General features: G+C 40.5%; 1 protein-coding gene across 8 annotated transcripts in view; it reads right to left on the reverse strand.

Annotated features, from left to right (window-relative positions):
- Positions 1 to 2,861: 2,861 nt before the first annotated feature.
- nars2 (asparaginyl-tRNA synthetase 2, mitochondrial) overlaps positions 2,862 to 27,137 on the reverse strand; it is a 74,535-nt gene continuing 50,259 nt past the window's right edge. For 6 of the 8 annotated variants that reach the window (XM_020530696.2, XM_048597818.1, XM_048597819.1 and 3 more), the window contains 3 exons: positions 25,073 to 25,170; positions 11,128 to 11,154; positions 2,862 to 4,810 (listed from right to left, as the gene is read on the reverse strand). In XM_020530696.2, coding sequence (XP_020386285.1) covers positions 4,666 to 4,810; positions 11,128 to 11,154; positions 25,073 to 25,170 — 270 coding nt within the window. In that variant the 3' untranslated portion in view covers positions 2,862 to 4,665. The remainder of the gene's footprint in view (positions 4,811 to 11,127; positions 11,155 to 25,072; positions 25,171 to 27,137) is intronic. The other 2 variants (XM_048597817.1, XM_048597820.1) reach the window with 1 other exon arrangement.

Here is a 27,137-nt window from a genome sequence, read left to right on the forward strand (position 1 = left end):
TGCTTTCCTGCTTCTTTTTAGAAAGGCAGATCTTTATGACCGCACGAAATGTTACAAATGTTAAATGCAATTGACATTTCAGATACGCAGGCAATGAAATTAAACTAAAACTAATGCGCACTTGAGAGACCACTCAGTCGAGCATAGGACCTGAAATGTTCATTACTTGCCTAGCCCAGCAGACTCCCATTTCCAATTCACTCAGCATCACAGAATTAAAAGGTTAAGATAGCACTTCCCTCCCCGGCCTTTAAAAGGGGCGTATCCAGCCAAGTCCAGTGTTGGGATGGACGAGGAATTGGATTGTAAACATAGAGTTGTGACAGGCTTCTTCCGTGTAGCGATTATGAAATAAGAGCGCTAGTGTCAGCTGAACTGTTTTACAACGCTGCCTGGTAACAGATGTATCTACAACGCAGACAGACGGTTAGAAAACATGAAGGTTTAGTGGTCGTTCAACAGAAATGACCCCTCCCCCCCATAGTCTGTCACACCAGGAGCAGAGTCTGATGGGGTGTTGCTGACCCCACCTCAGCGGCCTATCATCACACATGAGCCGAAGTACAGACTATTGGTACCTGGCGCAAAACATCACAACCTAGTTGCGCTGAATGCAATTTGCGCTTCAAAGTTTCGCGGTTGTTTGCGCCGGGTACATAGAACATAGAACAGTACAGCACCGGGTACGCCGATATCTGGGAAATTACGCTCAAATAAAAAGCGTCAGGCGTATTGAATTAACATTGGATCAAAGCTGAAAAATACTGAAAAGGTTCAGAGAGGTTCAAATCGAATATCCATTTATTCCGAGGACTCCTGAACTTCCTTAGCAGTTGGTCGGATCTCAGTATTATCTCCAATAGTCCACAATTGTTCTCAAATTACCACTGAATATTTGGAGCCAGGTTTCCTAGATGCACTATTTAAATATCGCGTACTGACATTTTCAATTCCCTTTCTGTACTCCTATAAACTCAGCTCTTAAAATTAAATCTAGGTTTTGCTTATTCTTCAATGGGAATATTAATGAAAAAGGGCGAGAGGAGGTACCTGCGATGTTCAAGCACTGGCACAAACCAGCTCAACTGATGACCCGCTTCTCGACTATACATTATTCATAATTCTTTTCTCATTCCATCTGTGCTCATGGCCCCAGCTTTGACAGCACCAAATAATTTCATACATTACAAAGCACTCAAAAGCACTTCAGTAGTTGTACAGCACGTTGCAATATGCGAACACGCCATACAAATGTAATTTTTAAACAATAAGAAATGTCTTAAATGAGAACTTCAATGTTCTATTTCTGTCACAAAAATACAACGGAAACATAGCACAGATTGTAACGAATACCAATAAAGGCTACAATTAACCAAGGCGGCTTAGAACCACATTTTTATAGGTGTTGGAGTACTACATACAAAAAGGAAACGAACTTTGGTAAAGGTTTGTATATGATGCAACGTTCTCAGAAGAATGCTGGTCGAATCCAGAAAGAAGCATATAGCTACCCGAAAGAAACATACAGCGACTCAGAACACGTATGTTGTCATTAAACAACTGTTTCGTATTATCGACATCGAAAAAAGTGACCGATTTCATTGGACTGAAAGAGCAGTTGACTTGTTCCTCAACGAGAAGATCTTCGTTGCTTGACTTTCAGAAAACTCTGGTAGAACCGTCATCTGAAGTCTTAATGAATCCCTAGTGCAATCAGCCCAACAAAGCCAACTGCTCTGAGTGTGACAGTGCTGCACACCCAGTGCCACTGGCCATAAAAAAACCCATACAAAATGATGAATTTGGCTAAAAAAAGCAGGCATCACAGATCTTCACTTAAATTTACCTTGTGAAAAAGTCAAAAGAAAACGATTTCTTTCATATATTGGATTGTCTTCAATTACATATTTTGAGGAAATTAAAGATTCTCCCAACAGGACAACAATCCAGCAATGCCAACACCAAACATTTTGAGTAAAAGATGTTCACTAGAAAGAAGAGCTGCCTCTTGGCACAAAATGACAGAACAACATCTGAATTGATCAGCCTCAAGCAAATGACCACTGATTCATCCAAGTCAAGAAGAATTTGTAAAGTCAGAGACCTGGGGTGAGAAGAGATAGTCATAAAATTTATATACTTGCTAAATCAACAGTACAGCAGATTAACCAGGAGGAAAATGATTGGGGGTGGGGGGCAAGAATTCTGCATAAAGAAGTTGGCTTGAAAGAGTTAACTCAGAAGCTCTGGAATAGCTGCACGCATTGATAGAAGTGACCATCTCCGAGTGGAGCCAGTTAGGCTTCAGTTGTCTGTAATCATGTGCTTTAGATCTAACCACTATCTCATAGAAGATAACAATGTCTCTTAGCTAATGTTAATGTGGTTACCTAATCTTACCCTATTATATATATGCTATTTTACTATGTAATGATTTTTTGTTGCTCAAGAATATGCCATTTCTGCAGAGATCTCCACATGGTCGTCCTTTACCATTTTCTATCACTAAACTTTAGATGTGTGCGAGGAGAGGCTAGTGGCAGCTTTCTACCCAGAATCTTCATACATCATGAGGGAGGGTAAAGATCTAGCTAGTTCCGCTTTACAAGATGCCAGCTGTGTGCATCTCTTAGAACAGAACACAATCATACATAAAATTATAGAGTTAAGGGGATGGAGTGCTCAGGGAGCTTGCCTTGAATCTTTAATGAAGGTTTGCTTGGGAAATCTGATGGAAGTCACATCATCAGCCAGTCCCGGTGGTGGAAAAAATTTGGGGAAATCCAGTCTTTTCTGTCCAGTATAATGTAGTGCCATTTAATTGAATAATTTCAACTGAATTTTCAATTGTATAAAATATATGTTGTTCAAACATTAAATTTTATTTGATGCATGTTACATGCATTACAGAAATGCTAAAATATAAAATGACAGTGTCTCATCTCCAGTTGATTTGCCTGCTCCTCGACCAATAAAAGTTTAAGACCAAAAGAGATGTTTTCATTGTCACCCTGAAAAGATCAACTCATTTTGCACACATCAAGTAATCTGGAATCATGTGCTTTGCATATGTTGATCACACATTGCACAGTAGGGGGAGCAACATCTTATTAACCATCTGGTCACCTTTAAAATTCATTGAATAAAATGGAATATGAAGTTTAAGTCTGCCTGACCATGTTTTGTCACAATTAAACAATTCAAATGATTTCCTAATCCACAGTTGGACCTCCTGGCTCACGTAGGGAGTAAACAATGCCACCTTATAATCATGTAGTTTGCATATTACACAAGTAATTTCAGTTAAGTATGCAAATTATTGAAAGTTTGACTAGGCAAAAGAACAGCATTTAGTTAATCCTCTCAGCTGTTAAACAAAATTTATCCAACAGTATACTAGTAAATGTAATCCTGAAATAATCTGTGATCTCAAATACTAATTTCAGTGGATTTAAATTGTTGCAGAAAACATGAAAATCCATTTTTATAATACTGCTGATAACTTCATAATGTTGGAACAAAATATAAATCAAACTACAAACACATTATTTGGATCCATGATTTGTAATAATTCTTTGCCAACTGGGTCCTAAATATCCTTCTTCCTCCAGTGTTAATTCCAACTGAATTCCAGGTTCTATTTGTCTAGCCTTGTCGACAAATCTCTTTGTACATGAACCCAAAGCCATCTACACTTTAATCCTGTTTGACACAAAATCCTCTTTCCATGTAATTCCTAACATTGATCACTTTTATTAGTTTCCTATTCTTAAGTGTTTAATTTCACAAATCTGTCCCCTTTTAAAAATCTTTATGCTCAGTTGCTCTTGACTCTGCAACCTTCTTTAACCCAATTCACTGACTGTTTATTCCTTCATCTTGTTCCTTCTCCTTCTTTGAAAAGCCTCTTCAAATATTATACTTTGGATGATGTTTTATGTCACTTCCACCAATTCTTGTCATAACTCAGACATCTGTGTGTGTCTTGGAAGCATCTTGATACACCATCATACATGACTGTCATTTCCAAAATGATAAATCTTAATCCAATAAACACTAGGCTTCCATTATTCTTGCTTGGAATGAAAAACCGATTTGCTTCAAGCACTACCTGCACTCTTATTTTATATTGGCAATAAATCTGATATGTATAAAAGTACCATGGTACAAGTGAATACATGAAACCCAAAAACATGATAAATAGCATAATAAACTCAATATCAAAAGATATACCCAAATGGTTTGTTTAAACAAAACTCATTGCAATTACCATTTATTCCAGTACAGTAAGATCCGAATTACACAATACATGTACTTAATCACAGATCTCACTGAAAGAAAAATAGAAATTAATTTTTCTTGTTAGCCAAAGGTATTTACCAAACCTGAAGAAAGGTTGAAGAATGGTACTCTAATATATCCTCTTAATTACATAAAAAAAGTATCCTGGAAAGATTTATCAGAAGCAAATACAATAACTACTGCCACATGGTCACCCACCATCTTTCTCATTACAACTCACATCAATTTCATATGTAAATATTTGAGGAGTGACTAATCTACTGTACAGTCCGAGAAAATATTTTCTATTTGCCAGTTTTGCAAGGCTCAGTTTTCCTTGAAATAGAATCTTTAATCATAAAACATGATTTGTTCCTCTCAGGTCTACAAAAGGCAAGAGTGAGAAAACCTTGGAAATGGAATAACATCTTTAATGTTCTCAACACCCAAGATACACTGCAAATATCGCTCGAATCCCAATCCAAATCCTCCGTGTGGCACTGATCCAAACTGGCGAAGTTCCTCATACCTATAAGAGATGAGATGGTTTAAAAACATTATATACATTTTTCAATTCAGCTGTAGTGTACTGTAAATTAATTAAGATTGCATTTAATGGATTGTGCTCATGTCAACAATATACAGAAAACGCTTTGTTTTAGGTATTTATATTCTTACAACAGGTTATTTAGGTGTCTATTTATTTAACTCTGGTTTAAACTGTTCTTTTTATAATGTGACTGTATTAGTAGATACCACTACAAAATGAATTTAATGTAACAAGCTATATGTATACAGGATCTTTAACACAATGAAACTCCCCAAGGTGCTTTAGAGTGGTGCCATTGGTAAAGTTGCCATAGCCTCAGAACCATTGGGCTGCTCTCTCATTAGAGAGAGACGACTGGTAGTGGTTTAACCTGAGGGCCACCATACCTCAGGTAAGAGAAGTTGAGAAGGGAAGTTCTTACTGGTAATCTCAACCAATGTGGGAATTGAACACATGTTACTGGCCTTATTCTACATCGCAAACCAACCATTCAGCTAACTGAACTAATTGACCCTCTCATGGGGCTACAAAACAAACTCTACCACCAACTCACAAAAGGCTATATTAATACAGATGGCCAAAAGCTTGGTCAAGTAGCTGTGTTTTCAAGAGTGTATAGAAAGAGAAGAGAGGCTTGATGGAATTCCAAAATTTAGGGCTAAGAGAGCTGAATACACTATCGTCAATGGTTGAGCAATTAAAATCAGGAATGCTCAAGAGAGCCACATTAGATAAGCACAGATATCTGAGAGGTGTAGGGCAGAATGAGCTCAGAGACATGGAGGAATGAAGTCACTGAAGACAATGATCAAACTGTAGCTCAAAAACCGTGATGTAAATGATTGTCTACCTCGTGCCTTTAGCTACTGGCTGTACAATGAGTGGGTTAAGCGTTTATTGCAGAGCTACGCAATCACTATTGACCCGAATCAGAAAACAATCTCAGTGCTTTATTGGGCAGGGGGTGCAGGCAAGGATGGGGTATTGGAGATAGATGAAGCAAATGGACAACGTACCACTTGATGCAAAAGTAGAAATAAGCAATCTTGATAATGGATAATTTTGGAGGGCTGAATCTCAGTGGACAGTTGGATAGGCACCAAATTTTATGTAAACAACCTAAGCAAGTTTTGGAAGGAGAAGAACTCAATGGTAAAAGTTTGGAGCTTTGCCAAGGCCTTAAAAAAAAAGCAAAGAATAGTGACTTGGCAAAGAATACGTTAATAATGACAACCAACATGGCCAAGGCTTCAGTTGGAAAAAGGACTAAATGAACTGAGTCACTCTCATGGAAGGGGTTAGACTGTTCAGGAAGACAGACAGGGGACAAATTGCAAAATGATGGAGGAGTCAAAGCTAAAATAGATGGAAAGCGGAGAGGAAATGGTAATGTAGAGTAGCTGGTGAGATAGTCTCAATCTTAGAGGTGAAGAAACTCATTTGGTATTGGAGTAGTGTTGACATGTAGACAGATGGCTGAACCAAATCAGCCATTGTACCTCTGTATTCCCTACATAGTAAAACTAAATTGCTGAAAGCCCCCAATAATTACTTCAATGGTTCCTAACCAGACTTTGAATAATCAATCCCAGAACTGGTGAATAATTAATTCCAGATACCGGTTTTGCATCTCAAACAGAAGGCTTAACTGTTTGTAATCTTATCAACGGAAAAATTAAACAAGGTTATCTGACTAATATCTACGCTTTAAACCCAAAACATTTGCTTTCAGTCCTATTCACACAAAAGACAGACAAACAAACAGTTAAGAAATAAATAAAAGAAAATAACAGAACTGGCCAGATTATTCAAATGGTTTAACATGATGCGCCGTTTCACAGGCATAAATGTGTTTCTTTGGTTGCTTTTCTGCAACGTTGATCAGGGTTACCATCTTAGTTCACCCAAGCAAAGGTAGCAATACTTCTAATTCACTCAGAGATAGCAAGAACTGCCGATGCTGGAGTCAGAGACAACAGTACGGAGCTGGAGAAGCACAGCAGGCCAGGCAGCATCAGAGGAGTAGGAAAGTTGACGTTTCGGGTCGAGACCCTTCTTCACATTTATTTAGAAATGGGGAGGGGGAAGGGAGCTGGGAAGTAAAGAGAGAGAGGAGGCGTGGGGCTGGGGAAGGTAGGTGGGATGGTGATAGGTGAATGCAGGTAGGGAGTGGTGGGGATTGATCAGTGAAGTGGGAGGGGCAGGTAGGTTGTAGAGAGATGGACAGGTTGTGTCAGGTCAAGGAGGTGGGAATGACAGGGAGGCTTGGACACGGGATGAGGCTGGGGTGGGGAGATTTTAAAACTGGTGAATTCCATGTTAAGGCCATCAGGCTGTAGGCTCCTGAGGCGGAATATGGGGTGTTGCTCCTCCAGTTTGTGGGTGGCGTCATTGTGACACTGGAGGCGGCCCAGGATGGACATGATGCACTGGGAGGGGGAGTTAAAATGGTTGGCAACTGGAAGGTGTTGCCATTCATCGCGAACAGAGCGCAGATACTCTATGAAACGGTCTCCGAGTCTATGCTTGGTCTCACCGATGTAGAGGAGGCCATATTGGGAGCAGCGGATACAGTAGACCAAGTTAACGGATCTACAGGTGAACCCCTGTTTGGTATGGAAGGTTTGTTTTGTGCCTTGAATGGAGGTGAGGGGGGAGGTGTACGGGCAGCTGTAGCACTTCCTGCGGTTGCAGGGAAAGGTGCCGGGGATGATGGGGTTACTGGGGAGTGTGGAGTGGATGAGTGAGTTGTGGAGAGAGTGGTCACTATGAAAGGCAGATAGGGGTGGGGAAGGAAATATATCTTTGGTTGTGGGGTCGGAATGTAGGTCGCGGAAGTGGTGGAGAATGATAAGTTGGATGCGGAGGTTGGTGGGGTGATCTCTAGGTTTTTGGACTTCCAAAAAATGGTGTAGCCAGATTAGGCATGGAGCTTTCAAATATTTATGCTGTTTTGTCAGCAGCCAAGCTTATCTCTCAAAAAACATACTTCAAAAGAAACCTCAATTCTGGTTCCACCCGGAGATTTTGATCATCTCTTCTCAAGGCTTCAATTACCATTCAAGAACTGGCAGCCACTTTAACACAGGAAGGGTGATGAAGGGTCCCAACCTGAAACGTCGACTCTCCTGCTCCTCTGATGCTGTCTGACCTGCTGTTTTCCTCCAGCTCCATACTGTATTGATTCTGACTTCAGCACCTGCAGTCCTTGCTATCTCCTAGGAACCCTTCCAGACCTGCTGGAACCAATTCTCAGGATTGACTTTGTTAATAGCCAACTTCTGCTGTCTGTTTAATAACAAACTTCTTCCTGGGGTTGCTATAACTGTCAGAATCGTTTTAATCAAGAATCAACCTTCAATTAACCTCCAGAACTGGCCTCATAGTCAAATGAAGCTTGTATGGCCTGTTCTTCTCGTTTGACTACAAGGTGTCCCAAAGCCCACAAATCATTTCCAGCTCATAATTCCCAGTTCCCAACTCCAAACCAAAACTGATAAAAGAATAATAATTAAAAATCAGTGAGGGTACTAACAAGTAGAGAATGGAGGAAATAGGTTTGTGGGGGGAAATGTCATGGAGAAAAGATGCCTTTGACGAAAAGGATGGCTGTGCTTCCATGATATAGTGGGATAATTTCAATGAGATGGTCAAGGCATGGTGATGCTTGACATGGCTGAGCCAGATTTATAAGTGAATTACTGAACCAGCTATGCACTAGGTGCTGCTGGGTTTTCAACCCTCTGACTTAGAAGAGCAGGATTTGGTGTTTACAACAGAGCGGAATTGAAAAATATGGATGGTAGATGGAGAGCAATTTACAGGGATGAAATATATTAGGTTATTTTAATACATATTAAATTTCATAGATCTCAGTGGTGTTGTGATGGCTGGATCTTTGGGGGAGCTGATGATGTTGTGTTACTGTCACTGGACTAGTAATTCAGAGACTCAGGTAATGCTCTGGGTACTAAGGTACAAATCCCATTTTACAGCAGGTCAAATTTGAATTTAAAAATTCGTGAATTAAAGTCTTAAAATGACATTGAAACCATTCTCAACTCTTGTAAAAATCCATCTTGTTCACTAAAGCTCTTTAGGGAAGAAAATCTACCATCCTTACTTGGTCTGACCGCTATGCAACTCCAAACCCACAGCAATGTGGTTGATTCTCAACTATCCTACAAAATGGCCTAGCAAGCCATTCACTCACATCTATGGGCTAAAAAGTCTCAAAAAGGAATTAAGTTGGATGTACCACCTGCCATCAATATAGGCACTGGAAACAACACTGGTGATGGCCTAGTGGTATTATTGTTGGACTGTTAATCCAGAGACCAGGGTAATGTTCTCAGGACCTGGCTTCAAATCCTGCCATGGCAGATGGTGGAATTTGAATTCAATAAAATTCTGGAATTAGGAGTCCAATGACGACCATAAATCTATTTTCAATTGTCAAAAAAACCCATCTAATTTACTGATGTCCTTTTGGGAAGGAAGCTGCCATCCTTAGCTGGTTTGGTTTACATGTGACTCCAGACTCATAGCAGACTCTTAACTGCCCTCTGGGCAATAAATGCTAGCCTACCCTAGCCAGCAATGCCCTTATCCCCTGAATGAATTAAAAAAATCTCAATCCTGTTACCCTTGTAACTGACATCTGGGGCCCAATTTGTTTTAAAACCATGACCAAATTGAGAGCTCTCTCTCACGGACTAGTCAAACAACAGCCTGACAGTCATACTCACAGAATCATACCTTACGTACAATGTCCTAGATAACACCGTTACCATTGTTTGAAGAGGTGTGGCATGATGGTATACAGTTGGAAGGAGTTGCACTGAGAGTCCTCACTGTTGACTCCAGACAACAAAGTCTCATGGCATCAGGTCAAACATGGGCAGGAAACATCCTGCGGATTATCATTTATTGCCCACTCAGCTGATGATTCATCACTCCTCCATGTTGAGCATTAAGGACAAGGGAAATGGGTCAATGGGCTGAAAAATGGCAGATGGAGTTCAATCTGGATAAATGCAAGGTATTGCATTTTGGTACAACAAACAGGGGTAGGTTCTTGGGAAGTGTTGTGGAGCAGAGGGACCTAGGGGTTCAGGTGCATCATTCTTAGATGTTTGTGTCACATATAGACAGGTTGGTTAAAAAAGCGTTTAGCACACTTGCCTTCATTGCTCAGTCCTTTGAGTATAGGAGTTGGGACATCATGCTGAGGGTGTACAGGACTCTTTTGGAGTACTGCATCCAGTTCGGGTTGCCCAGTTATAGGAAGGATATTATTAAACTGGAGGAAGTCCAGAAGTGATTTACCTGGATGTTGCAGGGTCTGGAAGATTTCAGTCATAAAGAGAGGCTGGGACATTTTTCATTGGAGCGTAAGAGGTTGACAGTTGACCTTACAGAAGTTTATAAAATCGTGAGGTGTATAGATAGGGTTCATGGTAGGTGTCTCTTCCCTAGGATGGGGGATTTCAAGACTGGGGGGCACATTTAAAAAGAACATCGGGGCTTTTTTTTTTTTTTTTTTTTTTTACAGAGGGTAGTTCGCATGTGGAATGAACTTCCTGAGGAAGTGATGGATGCGGGCACAATTACAACATTTAAAACCCACTTAGATAAGTACATGAATAAGAAAGGTTTGGAGGTATATGGTCCAGGAGTAGGCAGGTGAGACTAGTTTAGTTTGGGATTATGTTTGGCATGGACTGGTTGGACTGAAGGGCCTGTTTCTGTGCTGTATCAACTCTACGACTCTGTACTTGAGAACACCAACACCTTGGAGTATCCCTCCAAACCACCAGGAAATATCAGTGTTCCTTCAGTGTTCCTGGATCGGGGATTCAGAACTCATGGAACTTCCTCCCTAACAGCCCTGCAGGCGCACCTACATCAAATGGACTGCTGCAGTTCATCTGTACCTTCTCAAGGGCAATGAAGGACAGGCAATAAATGCTGCCCAGTCAGCATCACCCAAATCCTAACTGAACTTTAAAAAACGCTGAAGGGGAATGGGTTTGGAATTTGACAGCAAGTTAATCTAGTTATGGAAGAGCTTTACTTCCACAGACAATGGGTTTGAGGTTGGGAAGAGGATGAATACAAGATTTTTTTGGTGATTAAAGTCTGAAGATTTAAGCCAATTTCAGGACTTCACACAAGGCAGTGATACAAAGAAAGTCAGCAATAAAGCAAAGTACAGGGATAAAAACCATAGATACAGATTACATACAGAGGACAAAGTATAATGAGTATTCAATTTAAAAACTGTACTTGCTTACCAATGGTATGTGTCTTTTAGTCCATGCCTGCAACATAATAACAGTTAAATTAGTCACCTTAATAGGAATAAATCATTTGCCTATTAAATTGAATCATATTGCAAAACTTTATTCTAGGCTTTCACAAAAACTTAAAGATATCATTGAAATTTTATTTCCTCCATTTCAAGTGTTCTTCCTTGTCACCAAAACATAAAAGACCTCTTTCCATTTGGACAGTGCCAATCTACATCGAGATTTTCTTGCCCCTTCTGCGGCTAACCAACCATCCCAATACCTCCTTATTCATCTGACTAAAATCAGAGATCAATCTAAATCACACTGAAGATAAATCTGGGTGGTACTAGCAATGCCACTATTTCCACTATTTACTAGCAATCAAATATGCCTTCAGTTGATATGTTTGCAGGATCTTAAACTTTACGGTGGATTTTCAAGTGACATACTCTTAATGCTTGCATTTCTCCATTACTACAGGCAAAACTGATCGAAAAATCCAAACTATTGGCTAAAATTAGGAAATATTTTGTTGAGACCTTGCAGTCTTTTCACTCTTCCCATTTTTTGCCTTCCAAGGATCATGTTGACTAATGTTTTTTGCAGTTTCATAGGCAGTGATTTTCAATAACACGTCCAGTAAGTTGCATTCAAGTCAATGTCAAAACCCTGCCGGAACCCATGACCACACAAACACAGTTAGACAAGGATGATTTATCTCTTCCCTCAGACTATTTAGGCTTAGCCAAGTACAATGGACTTACAATTAAGTCATTATACTCATTATACTTTGTCCTCTGTATGTAATCTGTATCTATGGTTTTTATCCCTGTACTTTGCTTTATTGCTGACTTTCTTTCTATCACTGCCTTATGTGAAGTCCTGAAATTGGCTTAAATCACCAAAAAAATCTTGTATTCATCCTCTTCCCAACCTCAAACCCATTGTCTCAATGACTGAGCTACAAACAGGAGAAAGTTTCTGTAACTTTTCTTCCGCATGGCTTAGTATTGCAATAGATCGCCTATTTAATGTAATAAACAATGGCCAGCTTCTAATCATAATTTTCTTTAGGGAAAGGGGGAGGTAAAATAAGGCAGAATGACATTTATAAAAACTATTACATACAACAATTTGACCCATATTTTAAAGAGTTTCCTCTGTTTATAAAAGATCTTCCCTCTTGAATGCTCCATAATATCCCCAACAAGGAACATTTTCGTGAGTTTCAGACGAACTCTGCATGAGACAAAGATAATTGCTTCGAACAGGTCTGGAAAGTTTTGAGGCTCATTGAGATTATGGGATATTAAGCTATTGCCTGAGACATTTGAAATCCCAGCCAGGCAAAAATAACCTACATAAATCAGTAAATTATCATTACAAATTACAAATGTTTGACCTCAGAAATACTAACTAAAAGCTGTTCTGTAAGAAGTATTCAAACTTGCAACAGTAATTTACTTTCAGCAATTTAAACAATACTACACAGATCAATGCAGCTTCAACTTACAATTTACAATGATTGAAATTGATCTCTGTCAAAAATGCAATCAAAGATTAGCAAACGGATTGTGGAAGGGGTGAGCCACTGTCACCATTCTGAACCCCAGGGATGGTGCCATTTAAATATGTCGGACAGAAAACCTACACTTGTTCTGATACAAAAGGTTTTGTCTCAGGGATGAAACAGGGTGGAGAAGACATGCGAGGTCCTAAAACTGACAATTAAAATAAAAATACAAATACATTCCCTGCATACAATCAAGGGCTAGTATTCTTGAGGCTTTCAATTTCTGGTCCTTTAGTACTTTGGAATATTCTAGGAACCCAAAAAGAACCTTCACCTCTTCTGCTATGTAGGAGGACTTCCTGAATAAAACTTCCTGAAACTCTTTAGGCACACCTTCAAACTTGACAATGCACACCAGTGTGAGCCCAATTGGACAATTTATAGGGAAATTACATGGAGGCTAAAACCTTGATCATTTAGTTTGCACGTATAACTGCAGACCCTGATTCCAATCAAAATCACAAGAGAATGCTGTCTCCCCCACCAGAATATCTAGCCTTTAATTTAAAGCTGGAACGTAGAGCACAAGAATTGGTAATTTCAATGAACAGCCAGGCAAAACAAAATTAAAACTGAACAGACGTAGCAGTCTAAGATTTAAAAAAAAGAAAATACAAACAATGTAAATTCTGACTGATCTGCTGCACGAAAGAAAAGAGAAAACATTGCATTTCAAATTTGATTAAGCAATGAGGTAAACTCTAAAACATCATAACTTACCTTCACATAACAATTTCAATTCAGAAGCACCCGTAAATACACGGATTTAGGTTCAAGAGCAGTTGCCAAAATTTCATAAAAATGTCCTGTTCCTACGTTCTTTTATCTTCAGTTCCTTCAACCACCTTCCAACTTCCTCGAATATTGCGTGCTTTTTGCTTCATCAATCACCACCCCAATATGCATTCTACACGTTTGTGAGCTTGTTCGAAAAGATCTCTCTGCGCACTGGCTGTGACCAATTACAGATGGCTTTAGCGCTGGCAGTTTGTTTTAATTTAGTTCAGCAAAGCCTGTCATAATTGTCAACACCTTGACCAAATTACCCTATTACCTCTTCTCTCAGAACAATATCAAAACTTCAAATTTTGTCTACCTTGATACCTGCACATCATATCAAATGGCACGAGTAATTTCTGGGATTTTTGTTTAAATTTGTTTGTGGAATATGGGCATCACTAGCTGGGGCAATGTTTATTGCCCATCTCTACTTGCCTTTGAGATGGTAGTGGTGAGCCGCTTTCTTAAACTGCCGTTGCTTGTGCTGTATGGAGACCCACAATACCATTAGGGAGAGAGTTCCATGATTTTGATCCATTATACTAAACAATATATTTCCAACTCAGCATGATGAGTGGCTTGGAGAGGAACCTCAGCTGGTGGTGTTCCTTTGTATGTGTTGTCCTTGACCTTCCAGATGGAAGTGGTTGCTGGTTTAAAAGATAATGTCTAAGGAATTGTGGTGAATTTCTGCAGAACATCTTGTAGATGGTACACACTGCTGCTGTTGAACATTGGTGACGGAGGGAGTGGAGTTTTGTGGATGTGGTGCCAATCAAACTGGTTGCTTTGTCCTGGATGATATCAAGCCTCTTGAGTGTTGTTAGTGCTACATCCATTCAGGCAAGTGGGGAGTAAGCCAACACACTCCTTATTTGTGTCTTGTAGATGGGGGACAGGCTTTGGGTAGTCAGGAATGACACACAGCAGGATTCCTAACCTCTGAGATGCCCTTGTAGCAACTGTGTTTATATGACTAGTCCAGTTCAGCGTACAGTCAACGTTAACCTCCATGATGTTTACGGTAGGGATTATGGTACCACCACCAAATATCAAGGGACGATAACTAGATTCTGTCCTATTGGAGATGGTCACCGCCTGGCATTTATGCGGTGTGATTGTTACTTGCCACTTTTCAGCCCAAGCCTGGATATTATCCAAGTTTTGCTGTATTTGGATATGGACTGCTTCAGTATCTGAGGACTTGTGAATTGTGATAAACATTGTGTAATTATCAGCATACGTTCCGCCTGCTGACTTTATGATGGAGAGGTCATTGATAAAATAGTGGAGGATGATTGGGCCCAGGATGCTACCCTAAGGAACTCCGGCAAAAATGTCTTGTAATGGAGATGACTGACCACCAACAACCACAACCAACTTCCTTTATGTCAGGTATTACTCTGTCCAGCAAAACACTTTCCCTGATTTCCACTGATTCTAGTTTTGCTGGTGCTCCTTGATGCCACACTTGGTCAAATGCAGCCTTAATGCTATTGTCATCTCACCTCTGGAATTGTTCTCTTTTGCCTATGGTTGAACCAAGGTTTGAACCAAGGTTAGATGCTGAGTGGCACTGACAGAACCCAAACTAGGCACCAGTGAGCAGGTTATCCCTAAGCAAGTGCTGCTTAGTAGCACTGTTGTTGACACCTTCCATCATTTTTTTGATGACTGCGAGTAGACTGATAGGTGGATTGGATTTGTCCTGCTTTTTGTGTACAGGACATACGTGGCATCTAACCGACCATTTGAACACAGCTCCCGAGTCCTATATCCAAACTTCTGCTGCACAGTGTGAACAGAGCCAGTCCCAGAACAACATTTGGTAGAACACTGCAGCCCACTTCCAAACATGCAAACTGTCCTTTACTCCTAATTATAGCTCAATGTTGATGGCAGTGGCAAAGCTACACTGATTGCTAAATTCTGAGAATATGTTGTTTCAGGCCTTTTAATAATTCGTTGTATCTTTGTTACTTTACCCTTAATTTCACAACTGCTGGCTTTTCCAAGACTTCTGTTAAAAAAAAACAGTGGGACTGATTTTAGATATGTAAAAAGGTAAGAGAGAGACAAGAGTGGACTTTGGACTGCTGGTAGTAAAAGGGAACAAAGAAATGGCGGGGGTACTTAATAGGTAATGTGCAAGAGTCTTCATGGTGTGAGATACCAGTAGTATACCAGAACTTCAAGAGAGTCAGGGGGCAGAGGTGACTGTCGTGGCTGCCACTAAAGGACAAGGTGCTGGGCAAGCTGTAAGATATGAAGTAGATAAATCACCCAGACTGCTTGGACTACGCCCCAGGGTTCTGAAGGAGATAGCTGTGGAGACTGGGGAAGGACTAGAGGTGATTTTTCAGGAATTGCTGGAGGGTCCCAGAGGACTGGAAAATGGCTCATGTAACAACACTGATTTAAGGGAGGGAGGCAGATGATAGGCAATTATAGGCTGGCTAGCTCAACATCAGTTCTTGGTAAGAATTTAGAGTTCAGTTTTGAGTACAAGATTGCAGAGTACTTGGAAGCATATAGTAAAATAGGACTAAATCAGTAGGGTTTCATTAAAGGGATGTCATGCCTGACAATTTTAATAGAATTTCTTGAAGAGGTAAAGAACAAGGTAGACAAAGGACTGCTAGTGAATATAATCGATTTGAATTTTCAGAAGGTCTTTGACAAGGTGCTGCACAGGTAGCTTTTAATATAAGAGCCCATGGTGTTAAGGGCAAGGTACAGGCAAGGATGGCGGATTGTCTGACTGGCATAAGGCAGAGTGTGGGGGCTAAAGGGGTCTTTTTCAGGATGGTAGCCACTGACTAATGTAGTTCCACAGTGGACAGTGTTGGGACCACAAGCTACTCATGTTATACATTAATGATTCAGATGAAGGAACTGAGGGCGTTGTTGCTAGGATTGCAGATGACCCAAAGATAGGTGGAGAGATAAGTGGTGTTGAGAAAGTGAACAGGCTGCAGAAGGTCATGAACAGGCTAGGAGAATAGGCAAAGAAGTAGCAGATGGAATACAATGTGGGAAATTGAGAGGTTATGCACTTATAGGAAGAATAGAGGCATTGACTATTTTCTAAATGGGGAAAGCCTTGGAAATGTGAAGTACAAAGGGACTTAGGAGTCCTAATTCAGGACTCTAAGGTTAACATGCAGGTTCAGTTAACAGTTAGGAAGGCAATGTCTGCTTTCATTTTGAGAGAGCTAGACTATAAGAGCAGGATGTACTGCTGAGACTGTACATGGCTCTGATTAGTCTGCATTTGAAATACTGTGCGCAGTTTCAGGCCTCATTTCTACGAAGAATGTGCTGGCCTTGGTGGGGGTCCAGTGGATGTACACAAGAATGATCCCAGCAACGAAGGGCTTGTCATTGGAGGAGCGCTTGAGGACTCTGCATCTGTACTCGATAGAGTTTTAGAAGGATGAGGTGAGATATCATTGAAACTTATGGAATACTGAGAGGCCTGGATACAGTGGACATGGAGGTGATGTTTCCACTAGTAGGAGGGACAAGAATCCGAGGGCATGGCCTCAGAGTAAAGCGACGACCCTCTAGAACTGAGAAGGGGAGGAATTTCTTCAGATGGTGGTTAATCTGTGGAACTCTTTGCCGTAGAAGACTGTGGAGGCCAAGTCATTAAGACAGAGATAGATAGATTCTTTATTAATAAGGGGATCAAGAGTTACAGGGAGAAGGCAGGAGAATGGGGAGAAGGCAGAAGAATGGTGCTAAGGAACATATCAGCCATGACTGAATGGCAGAGCAGACTCAATGGACCAAACAGCCTAATTATGCTCCTAAATCTTATGGTCTTGTAGGAACTTGCCAAAGTTTTTTTGAAAGACCATATTCATCACAGATTTCTTTCTTGAAATGTGCACTGGTTACTTTGAAATATTTTCTCTTCACCAAAATATTTAGTACTTTCAGCCTTAACCAAGGTTCTTTTTGTGATGATACCAAATTTGGTTGTACAGTGGACAGTGAAGGAGGTTATCTAAGAGTTAAATGGGATCTTGATCAACTGGGCCAATGGGCCAAAAAGAGGCAGATTGGGTCTAATTTAGATAAATGCAAGGTATTGCATTTTGGTAAGGCAAACCAGGGCAGGATTTACACAGTTGATGGTAGGGCCCTGAGAACTGTTGTCAAACAGAGAGACCGAGGGTTCAGGTACATTGTTCCCTGGAAGTGGCGTCACAGGTAGACAGGGCGGTGAAGGTGGCATTTGACATGCTTTCCTTCATTGTTCATAATGTTGAGTACAGGTCTTGGGATGTCATTTTGCAGCTGTACAAGACACTGGTGAGGCCACTTTTAGAGTACTGCATACAGTTCTGGTCTCATTGCTATGAGAAGGATATTATTAAATTAGAAAGGGTGTAGAAAAGAATTACAAGCATGTTACTGAGACTGGAGGGTTTGACTTATAAGGAGAAGCTAGGTAGGCTAGGACTTTTTCTCCCCTGTTGGTAAAATCATGAGAGGCATAGAGAAGGTGAATGACACAGGTCTTTTCCCAAGGTAGGGGGTTCAAAACTAGAGGGCATGGTTTAAGGTGAGAGGGTAAAGATTTAAAAGGCTATCCGTGGGGCAACATTTTCCACACAAAGGTTGGTACATATATGGAATGAACTGCCAGAGGAAGTGGTAGATGCAGGTACAGTTACAGCATTTAAAAGGCACTCGGACAGGTACATGAACAGGAAAGATTTAAGGGAATACGGGCCAAATGCAGTTAAGTGGGACTAGTTTTGTTTAGGAAACCTGGTCAGCATTGACGAATTGGACCAAAGAGTTTGTTTCTGTGCTGTATGACTCTATGATTCCATTTGTAAACCTCTAAAACAGACAAGAGAAGTGCGTGACATTGATAAAGCTCTGAAAGAATTCTCATGATATTTTCATAGCTGGCTCAATACAGTCCTCATGAACAATGGTCCTCTAACACCACTACTGTCTTCTATCAACTTGCATCAATAGAAATCATTACTGTCACTATCACAGTTAAAAGGACCACTTGGTGCTGTTTTCTTCTATTCCAGTCTTCCTTCTCTTCATCAAGAAATAGAATTCCAAGACACAAGACTGCCCCCATGTTGATCCACAATCAGGAATTTCTCTTTCACATTCCAGCACTTGCTCAGGTAAATAAAATAGAGACAAAAACAAAAGTTGCTGGAAAACTCAGCAGGTCTGGCAGCATCTGTGAAGAGAAATCAGAGTTAATGTTTCGGGTCCGGTGACCCTTTCTCTTCAGATGCTGCCAGACCTGCTGAGCTTTTCCAGCAACTTTTTTTCTTGCTTCTGATTTACAGCATCTGCAGTTCTTTTGATTTCCAGATAAAATAGGGATCCTTTCAACTTTTAATTTTGTAGGGCTAAGATGATTTAATCTTACGACAGAAGTGGCTTGTAGATGATCCTGTTTAAATGGCACTAGGATGCAAGGGTAGTTAGTGAATGCTTTAAGGAACATTTTTGTCTTGAAAGTATTATTTTACCATTCAAAACATTACACAGTCAATTGACAACATTGTGGGTTCATTAAATACATGCAATAAAGTTTTTGAGAAGATTTGTAGCTTGGGTTGTGGATGAAGTTGTAAGCTTGCTCGCTGAGCCGGTGTGTTTGGTTGCAGACGTTTCGTCCCCCTGCTAGGTAAAATCATCAGTGAAGCGTTGGTGTTCTGTCCCGCTTGTTATTTATATGTCTCTGTTTGCTAGGGTGGTTGGCATTACTTCTGGTTCTGTTTTTCAGTGCTTTGTATATCAGGTCCAGTTCAATGTGTTTGTTGATGGCGTTCAGGGTTGGAATGCCAGGCCTCTAGGAATTCCCTGGCCTGTCTCTGTTTGGCTTGAGCTATTACGGATGTGTTGTCACAGTTGAATTCATGACCTTCTTTGTCCGTGTGTATTCAGACCAGAGAGAACAGGTCATGTCTCTTGCTGATTAGTTGGTGTTCATGTATCGTTATTGTTAGTTTTCTTCCAGTTTGGCTTGTGTAATGTTTTTCACAGTCCTTGCATGGCATTTTATATATTACTTTATATATATTTTAATATATATTTTATATATTATTGGTCGTGAATATGGGATCCTTTATGTTTGTCAGTAGCTGTTGCAGGATGGTTGTTGGTTTGAGGGCTACCCTGATACCTTGGGGTCTGAATAATCTTGTGATCACCTCTGATACGTCTCTGATGTACGGTAGGGTGACTAGTGTGTCTGGCTGTGTTGTGTCTTCTTGTTGTGGTCTGTCACGATATCAAAAAAAAGCACAATCTGCCGTTACCTCCGCGACAGACTGCAACAAGACGACACAACATGGCCAGTCAGACTAGTTACCCTACCGTACATCAGAGTCGACCACGAGACTACTCAAACCTCTAGGTATCAGGGTAGCCCACAAACCAACAACCACCCTGTGACAGCTACTGACAAATGTAAAGGATCTCATACTCACGACCAATAAAACTAACGTAATATATAAAATGCCATGCACGGACTGTGAAAAACATTATATTGGCCAAACTGGAAGAAAACTGACAATAGAATACAAAACACCAAACTAGCCACCAAGAGACACGCCCAATTCTCACTGGTCTCAATACACATGGACAAAGAAGGACACAAATTCGACTGGGGCAACACATCCATAATAGCACGAGCCAACAGAGACAGGCCAGGGAATTCCTGGAGGTCTGGCATTCCAACCAGAACTCCATCAACAAACACAATGAACTGGACCCGATATACAAACCACTGAGAAACAGAACCAAAAGTAATACCAACCACCTCCGCAAAGCGAGTCATATAAATAACAAGTGGGACAGAACATCAACGCTTCACCGGAGGAGCACTGATGTTGCCGAGCAGGGTGACGAAATGTCTGCAACCAAACCCACCAGCTCGGCAAGCAAGTCTACAACCCCAATACATGCATTTGATCCATCAGTGCTCTGTCTAGTGAGTGCATGGTTGGATACATTAATCCTCAGAACATCCGTTATTTCTCTCCTGGCTTCTTTCAAATGCCTAGAATACAAATCATCAACATTCAAGGAGGTCAATCCCTCAAGCACTTCCCTTCTCATTATGCTTATTTCATCTAACATTTCACACTTCTCTTTTTTAATTGTAATTTGTGCATCACCCCTCTTCTTTGTCCTCACAAAGGCAAAATACTCATGAAGGATCCAGTCCCAGTAATTCTCTGAAAGGCACAGGCCATTCTTTCATTATCCTCTTGCTCTTAATGTACTGATAAAAGATTTTTTGGATGTTCCTTAACTTTACCAACCAATATCTTTTCTAATCCTCTTTTCTTCCCAATTGCCTTTCTCATTCCACACCTGTCCTTTCTATAATCGTTTAGTTTCCAGAAGTGTTTTGTTTTTAGAGATTGTAATTTTTCCTTCTTTTCTCTTATTCTGCCAGCTTCTGGACAGCCCATTTTTTTGTGGGAACATATCTACACCTTGCCCAATAAAATTCTTGCTCTTAAATCCCTGATCGATTTGCCACCGATTTTCCTTTTCCTTCAAGTAGGTGTAACCAGTCCACTTTTACCAGTTCATCTCCCAATCTCAAAGTTTGCCTTCCCCCAATTTAGAACGTTTACTTCTATTCTAACTTTGTCCCTTTCTATAATTATGCTAAAATTAACTGTATCATGATCGCTACCTCCAAAATGGCCACCCACTACTACTTCATTCACTTGGACTGCTTCATTTCCTAAAAGTAAATCTAGAACTGTGACCCTTTCTGGCTGACTCAAATTGATGAACATCAAAATTAAAAGCCAGAGGAGAATATCATGTTAAATTCAACAGACATTCTGCACAGTTAAACCAACTAATCAGGGTGGGAGATGTCAGGTGAGTACAACTGCATTCTGTTTTATAATTAATTGTTAGATACAGATAACACATTGCAAGTACTTGAGGCAAAATTTTCATTCCATTAAATTCAGACTGATAAAATGTCAAAAAAAGAAAATGCAACCATCTCTCATTATAGTCTCGTTTGTACGTTAGTGTCATAGAGTCTGACAGCACTGACACAGGCCCTTCAGCCTAAACTGGTCCATGCCAACCAAAATGTCCATCCACGCTAACCCCATTTCCCTGCCCTTGGCCCATATTCTTCTAAACCTTTCCTATCCATTATTTGTCCAAATGCCTTTTAAATGTTGTTAATGTACCTGCCTCAACCACTTCTGCTGGCAGCTCATTCCATATGCATACTAGCTCAGAGTGAAAAGGTTGCCCCTCAGGTTCCCATGTATTCTTTCCCCTCTTACCTCAAACTGATGCCCTGGAGTCCTCGATTCCCCAACCCTGGAAAAAGACTGAGTGCATTCACCCTATTCCATGCCTCACACAATCTCATACACTTCTATAAAATCACCGCTCAGTCTCCTATGCTCTAAAGAAAAAATGTACTGTCTTGTCCAACCTCTCCCTATTAACTCAGTCCCTTGAGTCCTGGCAACATCCTTATAAATTTCTTCTGCACCCTTTCCAGTTTAATAACATCCTTCCTATAGTAAGGTGACCAAAACTGAACACAATACTCCAAGTGCAGCCTTACCAGCATCCTGTACAACTGCAACATAACTTCCCAACTTCTACACTCAGCATCCTGACTGATGAAAGCCAGTGTGTTAAAAACCTTCTTCACTGCCCTGTCTATCTGTGACTCCACTTTCAGAGAACCGTGAATCTGAACTCCAAGGTCCCTCTCTTCCACTATACTCCTTAAGGCTCTACCATTCACCATGGAACTCCTACCTTGAGCTGACTTTCTAAATGCAACACCTCACACTTATGTATAATAAACTCCATTTGCCATTTCTTGGCCCACTTCCCCAGCTGATCAAGATCATGCTGCAATTTCTGATAACTTTCCTCACTGTCCACGATACCATCTATTTTAATGTCATCTGCAAACTTACTAATCATGCCTTGTACATTCTCATCCAAATCATTGATATAGATAACAAACAGCAAATGGGGCCAGCACCGACCCCTGAGGCACACCGCTAGTCACAGGCCTCCTGTCCGACAAGCATTCTTCCACTATTATGCTCTGCTTCCTAACCTCAAGCCAATTGTGTATCCATTTGGCCAGCTTGCCCTGGATTCCATGGGATCTAACCTTCCAGAGCAGCCTACCATGTGGGACCTTATATCAAAGGCCTTACTGTAGTCGATATAGACTTTGTCTACCTCCCTGCCCTCATCAACTTTCCTGGCCACTTCAAAGAACTCAAACAAATTTGTGAGGCATGATTTCCCATGCACGAAACCATGCTCATTATCGAACCCTGTCTTTCCAAATGCACGTATATCTTAAACCCTCAGAATCTTCTCAGGTAACTTACCTAAAACAAATGTTCATCTTACTGGTCTATAATTCCCAGGCTTTTCTTTGCAGCCCTTCTTGAATAAAGGCACAATGTTCGCTACCCTCCAGTCTTCCGGGACCTCACCCATGCCTAATGATGATACAACTATATCAGCCAGGGTGCTCGCAATTTCTTCTCTACCATTTTGCAGGGTTTTTGGATATATCTGGTCCAGACCAGGAGATTTATCCACTTTTATACATTTGCCTGCAAACTGCTCCAATCAACCCCTGCAAGCTCCTGTCTAATTCCATCAAAATTTGCCTTGCCCCAATTTTATAACTTGAACCTATGGACCAGTTTGTCCCTCTCCATAATTATTTTAAAATTAATAGAACTGTGGTCACTGGTCGCAAAGTGCTCTCCCACTGTCACCTCAGTCACCTCTCCTGCCCTATTTCCCAAGAGTAGGTCGAGTTTACCCCTTCCCCAATGGGACCCTCTATATACTGCTTGAGGAAACTTTCCTCATCACATTTAACGAATTCTACCCCATCTAAGCCCTTAACATTATGACAGTCCCAGTCTATGTTAGGAAAATTAAAATCCCCTACTATGACAACCCTATTGCTCTTGCAAATCTCCCCAGTCTCTCTACATATTTGTTCCTCTAATTCCTGTTGTGTATTTGGGGGCCTGTAGTACGATCCCAATAACATCACCATCCCCTTCTTATTTCTTAGCTCCACCCACAAAGCCTCACTGGATGATCCCTCAGTTACTTCATCTCTGACGATTGCTGTGATATTCCGCTTAATCAAAAATGCAACTCCCCGTCCCCTCTTTCCACCACCTGTGAACTGCCTAAATCACCTGTACCCTGGCATGTTAAGCTGCCAGTCTTGTCCCTCCCTTAGCCATGTTTCTGTAACAGCTATCATATCCCAGTCCCACGTACCTATCCACGCCTTGAGTTCATCGGCCTTACCTGTCAGCCCTCTTGTATTGAAATAGATGCAAATTAATTCAACAGGCATTCCTTGATCCCTGTAATATTCCAGTATGACCTGTATCTTCACCTTGCTATTTCTGATGACTGTATCTCCTTCCAGCCTCGCACTTGCTTCCCTGTTGTTGAGGATTTCAACCCCCTCCCAATCTAGTTTAAACCCTCCCTTGTAGCACTAGCAAATCTGCCGGCCAGGATATTGGTCCCCTGCAGTTCAGGTGCAACCTGTCCCTCTTAAAAAGGTCACTTCTGCCCCAGAAAAGATTCCAATGATCCAGTAATTTGAATCCCTACCCCTTGCACCAATTCTTCAGCCACGCATTCATCTGCTATATCCTCCTGTTCTTACCCTCATTAGTACGTGGCACTGAAGAAATCGGAGATTACAATTGTCGAAGTCCTGGTTTTTAATTTTTCTTCTAGCTCTCTATAATCACTCCGCAGGACCTCATCCTTATTTCAACCTAGGTCATTTGTGCCAATGTGCACAATGACTTTTGGCTGCTCACCATCCCCCTTGAGAACGTTTTGCAGCCATTCCAAGACATCCTGAAGCCTGGCACTTGGGAAGCAACACACCATTCTGAATTCCTGTTTGCGGCCACAGAATCTCCTGTCTGTCTCCCTAACTATCAAGTCTCCTATCACTGAGGTCCTGTTTACCTCTACCCTTTCATGTTGTGCCCCAGAGCAACCTCCTATAATAATGGAATTCACACATTTCTAAATGTGTATACATCAGACCCCAGTGGTACAACTGGAATAGGAAAAGGAAATAAAAGGGTAAGTTGTAATAGCATCTCCTCCTGTAAAAGAAGATGCAGCACAATTGACATAGGTTTTGATTAAACCCAATGGTGAAGAAATTTGTTTCACATCCAACAGAAAGCTAAAGACAAAAGATGTTCATATCTGAGATCGTGCATATGCCTGCATTTTATTGGTTTTTAAAGTTGGTAATGTAAATATTGTATTACTGTAGATTTACATATTGTTTGTCATATTTGAATTGTAAAAAAAAAAACTATCTTATGTTCCAGTCAGCAAACTTGAGCAGGATTGAAAGCTTTTTCTTAGGTTGTGCATTAAGTAGCAACTGAAATGAATGAATGTATGTGACTGAGTCACAAATAAAGTAGAAAACTCACAAAACGAGTAGTCATAAATGTACTTCTGGCATTGTTTTTGTGGATGTACTACTTTGACATCAATGCTTACTCTTTTAGGCGAGATTGCAGTAGATCAAGTCGCTCCTCCCTCAAGCTTCCACCACATAATTCTCCTACTCCAGGCACCAGAAGATCGACAGCTGCCACCTAGCAGATAATACCACAAAATGCTGAGATTACGTAAAGCATTTGAAGTTATAATAAAATTTCCAGTTATTTCATCCTGCCAATACATCCAGATACGTCAAGCGGCCAAAGTGTTGGTATGTGAACTATCATACGAGAAAATGTGAGGTTGTCCACGGTGGTGGGAATAGAAATTCTTTGCTCAGAGGACCATTGGACAGATTCTTTATCCACAAGGGACTTGAGGCAAAAAGTACAGTTAAGGCACACTAAATTAGCTATGATCTTATTGCATGGAAAAGTAGACTCGAGAGATCAAATGGCCTGTTTCTGCTTCTATTTCTTATGTTCAGGAGCAGCTTTTAGTTCAGTCTGCTTTGTAGCAGATTTTTAAAATTAAACCTGTGCCCTGTAGGTCTCCTTAATGCAAGCTCACCGTTGGGAATGAGATTTTATTATTAATAGTGGTACTTTCCAAAGTATTTGTAGACACAGCAATAAATGAATAAACTCATGTTCAGTCCGTGGTTTAAAAAATGTAGCAAATTATTATTTTTTGATCGACTGGGAATTTTTGTGTCATTGGTCTGGTTTGAATTAGCAGTTTCACAAATCTAGACAGTTTGTTCATCCTGAAACATGGCCATGACAGGTTGTTGCTTAAATCAGTTATCCCTTTCAGTTGATGGATTTTGTGATTTTAATATACTTGATTCATGACGTAATAACGGAGAAATCTAGGCTTCAAAGTTAAGTATGACAATTACCCAAGCAGCAATGGGACTGATGTTCTGGCTCCTGGGTTCAGGGTCTTTGATACTGACAAATGAGAACTAGCAAAATCATTAAAGCATTTTCTTATTGGTCCTCATATTGAAAAATAAACTCATCAGTTACCTTCAGTGTACTGATTCCAGATTCTAAACTTGATGGAAATGTTTTGGAATTTAGCAGTTAACTTAATGACTACTTTAATTGACCCTGTTTAGACATTCCTTCAGAACATTTCTCCTTTCCTTTTCTGTAGCCTTCATCAGCTAATCTTACCAAGTCCGGGCTACCGGCTATCTACTGTACCTCACTGGCAAAGATTTCAGTTATATCACATCTCTGCAGCACCGTTTCTACACGACCTTCCCCATGTTCACTTCAACTGATTCCACTAATTGCATCACATTCAGGTGATCACTTCCACTTATCCTTCCTATTATATTCAAATATTATCTTCCCCTCGTGTAAAAGAAAATACTAATTTGGAAAGTGGAACTTGCTACCACATGAAGTCATTGAAGTGAATGGTTTGTATTTACTTAAGGAGAAGTCAGATAACACAGGGAAGAAAGGATAGGAAGGATATGTTGATAGAGTTAGATGACGTGGAATTGGGAGGTAGCTCATCTGGAGTATATACAGGTATGGACTTCAGGTCATGTAACACAAGTGTAAAAGTAACACAAGTGTTTCACATTAGTAACTATTCGAAAGGAGAGCCAAACAATCATGTTGCCTCTGAGCCTCAGCCTGATAACAAAACATTTGTGCTCAGACATCACATTAATACCCATCCAGTTCCTATCTTTTAATTTGCTATATAAAGATAATTAGTTGTAAGACACACACTGATTTTTGAAGCATTATAGCACTGTAACAAAGTAAAAGTAAAATTTATTTCTTTGGACACCAAATTCAATACAAAATAAAATTCTTTCTGGTGGATAGATACAGACATCTGCTGTAATGACAAATGAAATTGGAAACAATTGTTTACCCTACTCTGTATATTTTCCATTTCTTCACCTCAAAATGACTCTAATGGCTTAACTGGTTAAGACACTAAAGTTAAGTACCTCAGCCATACATACCAGTGGGGACTTAAATTTGATTTTCAAATGTGCTGATTTAACAGATAATATAATTTAACATTGTCTCTCTTGGTTAGGAAGGTGAAGATTGTTCAAGTTCCTGCTCTTGATCTCGCATCTAACAAG

This window comes from Rhincodon typus, chromosome 6 (genome assembly GCF_021869965.1).
Source record: "Rhincodon typus isolate 14 chromosome 6, sRhiTyp1.1, whole genome shotgun sequence".
Lineage (NCBI taxonomy): Eukaryota > Metazoa > Chordata > Chondrichthyes > Orectolobiformes > Rhincodontidae > Rhincodon > Rhincodon typus.